At 31.1% G+C, this 8,940-nt stretch overlaps 1 protein-coding gene across 1 annotated transcript in view; it reads right to left on the reverse strand.

The window, feature by feature from the left end:
* The window catches only part of LOC111620106 (eIF-2-alpha kinase GCN2-like), a 57,645-nt gene extending 49,295 nt beyond the window's left edge, over positions 1–8,350 (reverse strand). The window contains exons 1-6 of the mRNA XM_023361958.1: positions 8,339–8,350; positions 7,864–8,130; positions 7,661–7,779; positions 7,483–7,585; positions 2,169–2,333; positions 1,997–2,080 (exon numbers count right to left, since the gene is read on the reverse strand). Of these exons, the coding sequence (XP_023217726.1) occupies positions 1,997–2,080; positions 2,169–2,333; positions 7,483–7,585; positions 7,661–7,779; positions 7,864–7,977 (585 nt within the window). The 5' untranslated portion in view covers positions 7,978–8,130; positions 8,339–8,350. The remainder of the gene's footprint in view (positions 1–1,996; positions 2,081–2,168; positions 2,334–7,482; positions 7,586–7,660; positions 7,780–7,863; positions 8,131–8,338) is intronic.
* Between the last annotated feature and the right edge of the window lie 590 nt (positions 8,351–8,940).

An 8,940-nucleotide genomic window follows, 5' to 3' on the forward strand; every position in this document is an offset into this window, starting at 1 on the left:
GTTGGATAATAAAATAATGAAGTATGTCTTTTATTTGAAAGACATACTCCATTATTTTATTATCCAACTTTTATTTGAAAGACATACATAAATATTATCAGTTTTTTTCCTAAAACTGATAATATTTTATCAGTTTTAGGAAAAAAATTAAAAATGTATAATTAAAAAAAGTGATAAAATCTATATTTTAAAATTATTGTACATTTTTAATCTTCAAGGTCAACAAAATAATGATTTATTACCACTATCGATTCATTGTCTGATAAATTTATTGCTTAATGGTAAGAGGTTATGGAACAGATGTCAGATGGAGCCAAATCATGCAAATAAAATGGATAGGATAGCAAATCATACTATGATTTTTGCCATAGAAACAATACTTTATCCTGATAAAAAATGATTTCTTCTTTGATAAATCTGGTTTTTTCTTTTTTGTTTAGTTGATCCAAAGGGTTATCTTAATATTCAGTCATTTGGAAGACAATATTTCCTTAGCATTAAATAAATAAATAAAAAAAGCTTCCACAGACAAAAGAGGCAGACAATTTTGACTACTTTTTTGCAGATGAAGTATAACACTTACTTCCTCTATTTCAACTGCTGTTTTGTTTCCAGTGAAAATTGGTAATCACAAGTTTCATCAGTGGTCACAACAAATAGACAAATAAAATCAGTCATATCCATTTTACAACACTCGAAATAATCTTAAGAAATTTGCATTCATGTACATCTTTGATCAATTGCTAGCAAGTATGGCACCCATCTCTCAGGCAGGTTTTTTCATACCTAATTTGTTGGTTTGGACCACAGAATTAGCAATTTCAGACACTTTCAATCAGTAATCTTCCAAATCATCATCATGCAGTTTATAAATAATTTTAGAGGTTGCATTTCTTGGACAAGCTTGTACACCCATGTTTAAATTCTGCAACCCATTTTTAGAAAAAACAAAAAAAGTCATTTGTTTTTGAGTCCCATTCATAGCAATCTGAAAGTTTTTATTTGGTTGTCAGAAGCGAGTCAAAGACTTTCCCAAGTAGTCAATTTCTTTAGTGTACCACTCACTGAGTTGCTTGTTTTGCAACTCAGTGAATGGCACTATTTTGCAACATCACATGCATATTATACTACTTTGTACTGCACATGTATGGCAATCCAACACAGAGATGAAGTAGTGGGAATTTAAAAAGAGGTGAAGGGGAGGGAGCATGTTGTTAATAGACACCTCTACATGTTATATCAGACTCAGCACTCCTGCAGACAGACACCAAAAATGCTATATGCTTTGTACAGGTATCAAAATTTTCACTTCATTTTTCTCCTTTAAGTAAAAAATTACTTCCACCAAACTTTGTCATTCAGTAGAACAATGGTATGATTTAAAAATATGTGAAAATAGGCAAAAAAATCAAAGATGGGAATGTTTTGAGCTATTCAACTTTAAACATTGAAGAATTGAAAACTTAGTACAAAAATGTTAGAATGAAAAAAACTAGAATTATTGTTTCATGTCCCTTTATCTACAAAATGCAACAAACCACATCTCTAACGAATTTAGTTTCTGAGACACACACATTCAAGTAAATAGCAGCTTTTCAAAAAAGTTCAAAACTTGAAAACTAGTGTAAAAATCATTAAAAAAAATGAAAATTTTGCAGAACATTTTGGCAGATCTTTATAAGGGTACAAAATGAACTCACTCCATAAAAAAAAAAATCAACAAAATCTGGCATCATGAGGGGTCAAATCCTACCTGAGCTGACATGCAATGATCCTTAGTGTAATAAATTTAATTTGCTTAATTAAATGTATACAAGACAGAAATTTTTAAAGTAACATAGTACACATTTTTTACTGTATAGTTGATATATATATATATAAAATTATTTTTTGGTTTTAATTTTCAATATTTTATAAGCTGAAAGTTTTTATATCTGAATTATTATTTAAAATTAAATTTTCATATTTCATAAAAACTATGTATGTAGAATGTTACTTTTCTATAAGATTCTTTTCTTTTTCTTGCTTCTTTTTTCAAAGCTTCTTGCTTTCGATGAATTTCTTCCTGTATTTCTCTATGCTAAAGTAAGATTTAGAAGTGTTTTTTCAGTTGCATCACCAATACAGTACAGAAACCTTACTTAAACAATTTGATAAAAAAAACTTACTTCTCTTTGTTCCTGAATTTCTTGTTTTCTCTTTATTTCTTGGGCTTCTTTTTCCTCAGTACATCTTTTATTATGTACCATTTCTTCATAAAAAGATTTAAACTGGGGTTTGTTATGTTGATGGAGAAAATTTTGTACATCTTGACATAACTCATAAATCATTTCCTAACAAAATAAAGGTGAATATCATAAATTTCTCTTTCAGAATGCATGAATATTATAATCATAACAAGATCTAAAATATAAAGTAAATTTAAGAATCAGTCTGGAAAGAACTATAAATTTAATCCCTTCTAATTTATTCAAATAACAATTTGAATTACTTTTAAACTGTTAAATATTTTTACAAATTTGTTAAATTCAATTTAAATTATGTTCTTGTTATAAATTTATATAACATTTATATTTATTTGTAATATTATTTTACAAAATTTAAACTTGGAAAAAATTTATGTAGATTTGAAAGTTTTTTAAAAATAAAATTCTGCAGTTTATATGACATTAAGCAATGATAATTTTGGCGATTTTATCAAAAATTTTATTTAGATTGTTATCCATTAGAAAAAAATGACTTTCCTGAAAAGAAAACTAAACATTTCTAGTAAACTTAGAAATTCTGTCACATTAATTTAATAAAAAATTTTAATTAAATGAAATATTAACCTTTGCTTTTATTTTTTTTGAGTTCAAATCAGTGTAAAAATGTGTAAAATGATTTTACTTGTGTTTAGTAAAGAACTTTTAATTAATATTTTTAAAATTGTTTGAAAGTCAAACTAAATACACACACTTAACAATAAAATTAAGTGGCATAACAAAGATATTTGGTGGACTTGCAAAATCAGCACATTTTAATTGTTCTCGTAGCCAATTTTTTTGTTATTTTTACAAAAATACAAATAAGATTAAATTAAGTAATTATTAAATGATCAAATCACTAATACAAATTAATATCATTAATTTCTTTCTTTTATAAGATAAAAATTTTGATTAGCATATCATGTTATAGTAGCCAAATATTTATTTAGGCTGATTATATATGAGAGATTTCTTTATCATACTATCACAGAATTTATAACTATAACATATCACAGATGAACATTTTATTAAAATTATTTGAAACAGATATTTGAAAACTGGTAAAAGAAAATATGATTATAATTACAATTATTATTTATGATGATATTTTTTATTATAATTAATTATTATTACACAATATCGACATGTGAGCTTACCACGTGGGTAGCTAACAAAAACAAATGTTTGAAATATGAGCCAAGTATGAATGGTTTACTAATGGCTAATCACATACTTAAAAGTATTTAAAATGGTTTATATTGTAATAAATTATGATCTAAAATTTGATTTCATTATATCAAATATCAATATGTAATAATTATTAGTGAATTATATTATTTAAATGAAAGCTCTAAAAAATTAAAATAATTCATTAAAAATCTGAATTCATTCAAATAAATTTCATAAATTCCTCAAGAACAATAAAAGTAAATCTAAAAATTACAGTTGGATAATTGTAATTTTCAATACAAATACAGGAAATCCTTGTTAGTTCTAAATTTAAGGGATGAAATAATCATGACTTCAAATTATCAAGTTTTAAATTATCCAAGATTTATATAGTTCTGTACAATATAACTGCCATATAACTGATAATTTATTAAGCAAACAGAATATGGATATATATATAGAACACTATTTTTGTTAATTAATAATAATAATATAAATAAACTGCAGGTAAACATTACATGTCTGGTGAGAACCTCACAGGTTGCCAGATAGGTTTTATAAAAAGTAAGGGTGTGACTATGCAGACGCAAGCAAAAAAATTTTCCGAGTGAGCAAGAATGTGGTGAGAAGAGGTGACGACATTTCACGTTTGCTCACGTCTGCATAGTCACACCCTAAAGCAAAATTCCTCAAAATGTAGCTCAAATTACTTTTAAAGAAGCCTAAAAACTGCTAAGCTGCACAAATATAGTAGCATAGAGCTCTACAAATATCTCAATCTGTTACTTGTAGCCCAATCTTGCAATCCTGAAAACCAGGCATATTTATGAGATATGAGGAAAAGAGGGAAAAAAAACCAGGAAAGTCCATGGGTAAAGTGAACCTGAAAACATTTATTCCATAATGCACTTGAACCTGAAGTTGAGTTATTATGTGACACAAAGACATTCTCATTACAAATTTTTACTGCTGAATAAAAATAAAAGTTGCATTTCTTCTTTTTAAATAATAGAGTTATTAGATTGTTTTTCTTGTTAGACTAAAGTTTTGTAATTAAACACACAACAATTAACACCTAAATGCTAATTCCAGCACTGAATGAACAAAAAATTTTAAGAATGGCCTCTAAAAGACGGCTCTCCTCAGGATGAAACACAAAAAAAAAAAAAAAAAAAGTTCTATCATTTAAAAAAGTCTCAAGGGCTTATTCCCACTGCTCTGAAACTTCTGATATCTACAGAGAACTGAAACACATCAAACATATAGCATCGGCACACAGGTACCACCAGTCCTTAATAGACAACAGGCTAACTGCCAACCAGCAATCTACAATAACTACCACCAACACGTGGGTTAATGATGCGCAGCACAACCAGGTAGCTTTATCTTACGAACTGTCCCTTCAACAAATTTTTAGTAAAATCGCTAAGGAGTTGAATGTGCACTTAACATATAAGAGAAAACAGAATATTTTCTGACTTATCTAATGCTAAGGACAAGTCCGATGGTAAAGCACCAGGGGTGTACCGCATCCCTTTGAATGATGAACATTTCAATCATAGGATAACATACATTGGATCTACATACAGATCTCTTGAGACTAGAATACGGGACCACAAATATGATGTGTCCAAGCAGAGATATATACTGCTCTAGACAAGTATGCTACTGAACCTGGAGTCTCCCCATGTTGGGATGAAGCTACTCTTTTGCATAGGGCCTTTGACCGACACGACTTACGCTCATTAGAAGCTATTGAGATTTACAGTAGAACCCCTCTAGTTCACCCTCGGCTAGTCCGTCGCTCTGGTTAATCCGATCGTGGTTGTAGTCGAGAAACTTGTCCCGACTCGTCGGTGACTCACCGTCCGTGGCGTTTTTCTGTGTTCGTTACAGTATATGTTTTACATTGTGTGTACGTGTACAGTTCTGTGCGTGTTTTCAACATGTCAGGAGTGAAACGTAAACACGTTACTCTTTCATTAAATGAAAAATTAGCGGTGCACAAAGACTGGACAAAGGGGAAGATTGTTATTTTACTTTTTTCTGATAATCCGACCTTTTTTGCGTTCCGACCATACCCCCAGTCCCAAAGGTGACAGATTAGAGGGGTTCTACTGTATATAGAAAACATGAAGGGAAACTGCATTAACTCTGAGTATATTCCGATTCCACAATCACGGAAGTATTATTTACATTGCCACAAAGCACAACAATAATTGTATGTGTAATTATTTTTCATCTTTCTGCTTTGTAAAAGAAAACAATTTCCACGTCGTTTACATTGTGGTAATTTTTACAACGCTATAATAATAATTTATGTATAGCCTTATTTTAAAATAATTATTTTTATGTTGTAAACGTAATGATTTTTATATCATATGGTACATCGTTTAAATGTTTAAAAATTTGGAACACAGATGTATTCAACGGTTAGAAGTTTTTAAATGATAGAACTGTTTTTTTTGTGTGTTTCATCTTGAAGAGGGCCTCTAAAAGATGGCCAAAAACATTTGAGCATTATAATTTTTTGTTCATTCAGTGCTGGAATTAGCATTTAGGTGTTAATTGTTGTCTTTAGTACAGTAGAACCTCGATTATCTGGACTAATTGGGGATGAAGGTAGTCCGGATAAGGAAAAATCCGGATAATCGAAACAAATACTTTAATTTGTCTTTTAATGATAATACAACACGTTTTCTTTTCGATGACATATCGGTAATATTAAAAGTAAATACAGTATTTAAATCGTGATCAAATTTTCAAGAAACAAACGTTCGTATTGAATTTGGACTACTATTGACCAATGCTAACAGACTACCTATTGTTTAAAAGGCCCTCTGATGGGGCAAGAAGACGGATTTTATAAAATAAAAAGCAGTCGAAACTGCATTTTTATGAATAAAAATTTGACAAACTATTTATCGTTTTATGACGAGTAAAATTTTTTCGTCTCGTTTGCGGCTTTTAAGTAATGCATAAACCTTCGAGGCGCGAGGCCCTTCAGACCGTGAGGCATAGGCGGTGGCCCACGTCGTCCATGCCTTACGCCGCCCTTGGTCATAGAAATGATGTAATTTGAATATAAATTATTTATAAATGCGTATGTCAAGTTATGTTTTTATTACTACGTAAAATATATTTAAGAGTTTATGACCACTGTGCTGGGTGAGACGTTGTTGAAACAAAAAAGTTATGCATTCCATCACGTACATAAACAGTGTTGTAATTCGCCAAGTGCAAATCAGCAAATTCGTAAAATTTTTGTTTATTTTGAACAATCCGGATAATCGAAAATCCGGATAATGGAGGTTCTACTGTATATAGTTCCAGTTTACTTGTGCCAGTTTTTTGTCTGATTAAACATACAGTATCACATTTCAATTAAAATACTTTAAAGAACATCTCATATACAGTAGAGTCTTGATTAATGGAAACTTGTTTAATTTTACTGAATTGTGGAAGAACACTTTGTAATAAAGGAAAAAAGAACAGTAAAATTACTGAAAGTAGTTCATTTTACAAATCTTGGCTGCCGATGTGTAATACAGTAGAGTATCGATTATCCAAAACAATTTGGGCTGGGTTGTGAAAAATTTATGAAAAAATATATTAAACACTGAACTGTACTGTACATATTTTTATCACACGTCTTACAAATACATATCTTACATAAAGTAGTACATTCAAGTAGGCCTACAGTTTACATTAGTAGGGAGGGGGAGAGTGCTGCAGCACCATAGCACTAGAGGAAATTTGGATTTGCCGACTGGAATGCTTTTGGTTAATCGATGTTTCAGTTGATCAGTATTCGGATAATCGATGCTCTACTGTACTATAGTCTTGCAAAGAATTTAATCTGGTGACTTCTCACATGAATTTAAAAAGATGTTTGAAACAACGTTCAATGTTCTTGTATGTTTTTCACATTTTGCATTAAACATTGTGTTATCTAAATTTTTTATTATAAAGGTATTTCAGTCTACATTACATCTGATAATCAGGACTATACTGTATATTTGGCTATATAATCAAATTTAAAATTAACTAAATATAAACATCTTACTTCTCCTTTTAACGCACGTGCCTTAGTCTTCAGTTGTTTCTGTAGACCAGTGATGAGTTGTGTCGACAGTCCTTTTGTATTTCTTAACTCTAATTTAGGAATTCTGTTACATTTAAGGTCATAATATTAGTTTATAATCTTAGTCCAATAATACATAACGAATATATTGAATACTCACTCATTGGGGTAATTGCTAGTAAACTTTACATACAGATCAACTTGTACATGAATTTCTTTACATGCAGTCATACTTTGTTGAGGTCGAAGAGTTATTAACATCTCGGGAGATCTCCAGATCTAAATTATGAGTGTTTTTAAAAAATAAATTACAATTTAGGAATAATTTTTAAAATATATTAATGATTTTAAATTTATGACGACCTTCCAAGCATTTCTCTGCCTGAGATCCTTCAAATCATCTGTAAAAATTGATTGAAGGGCTTGAAATTCGTTCTCCTGTCGTTCTTGTAGCGGTTCTTCTGAAACATCTGTCATTTCTGACTCGTCCGAATTTGCATAAGTTTAAAATTAGTTAGCGAAATCCGAGAATATCCTCGGACATTCGTGTCATAATCACAGGAAGACCACGCGACACATCTTATATTTGTATTTCCACAACATTCTACGTCAGCAAGACTGTCGCGCCGCCTGCATTATTGAGAAAATAAAAATTTAAAATATCACAATTTATATTTTCTATAAATAATTACAGTAACAGACAAGCCCGGCGTTGCCAGGGGAAAAAAATAAAAACAAACGTTATTTCGTACATCTAACCTTTCTATTACATTATATTATTTGAAATATATTTACAACGGTTACATTACATCGAGTCAAAGCCTGGACTCCACATTACCTGAAAACAGAACCGAAACACATAGAGTTTTCGTTCTTTCTTCTTTGGTGTTGTTTATATGGAGATTTTAGCTCAATATAGGCTCTTTCTCCGATTAGACATTATTGTGTACGATCGTTATGCAACCGATTTGCCAGCCGTATCCGAACGGCCTATACGTACGCGCGGGAATTAATGCCTTACGGGAGGACTTTTATGGGGAACTGGCCTCCTATTCAGTCGTTATTGGCAAGGAGAAAACCTGGAAAACTCCAAGCAGCCAGCCTGTCCGATCGCGGCGCGAACCCACGACCGAACTTCCCAGTGTTTAGGGCCTGGTCACCGCTATGAGCGGCAACGGAGACCACTCGCCCACTGGTGGAGGCTAGAGTTTTCGTTACAGTGGCTAGAAAATATAGTGTCGAAAGCGCTTATATTCCTCCATTATAACCGTTCGGTCCATACATCGAGGTTAGTGACGTCACAGACAAGGTGGCGCTGATGTCAATCGTACTGCTACTTTCGCTTTGGCTACGTGATATCCTTTCTTACAAGAACATCGAAAGCGATTAAATTTGTGCTTGTAAAGTGAATAAATCCTTAGGAAATGGCTGAACAGAAAC

The sequence above is a fragment of the Centruroides sculpturatus genome, unplaced genomic scaffold, assembly GCF_000671375.1.
Source record: "Centruroides sculpturatus isolate CEXI.00-Female unplaced genomic scaffold, Cexi_2.0 scaffold131, whole genome shotgun sequence".
NCBI lineage: Eukaryota > Metazoa > Arthropoda > Arachnida > Scorpiones > Buthidae > Centruroides > Centruroides sculpturatus.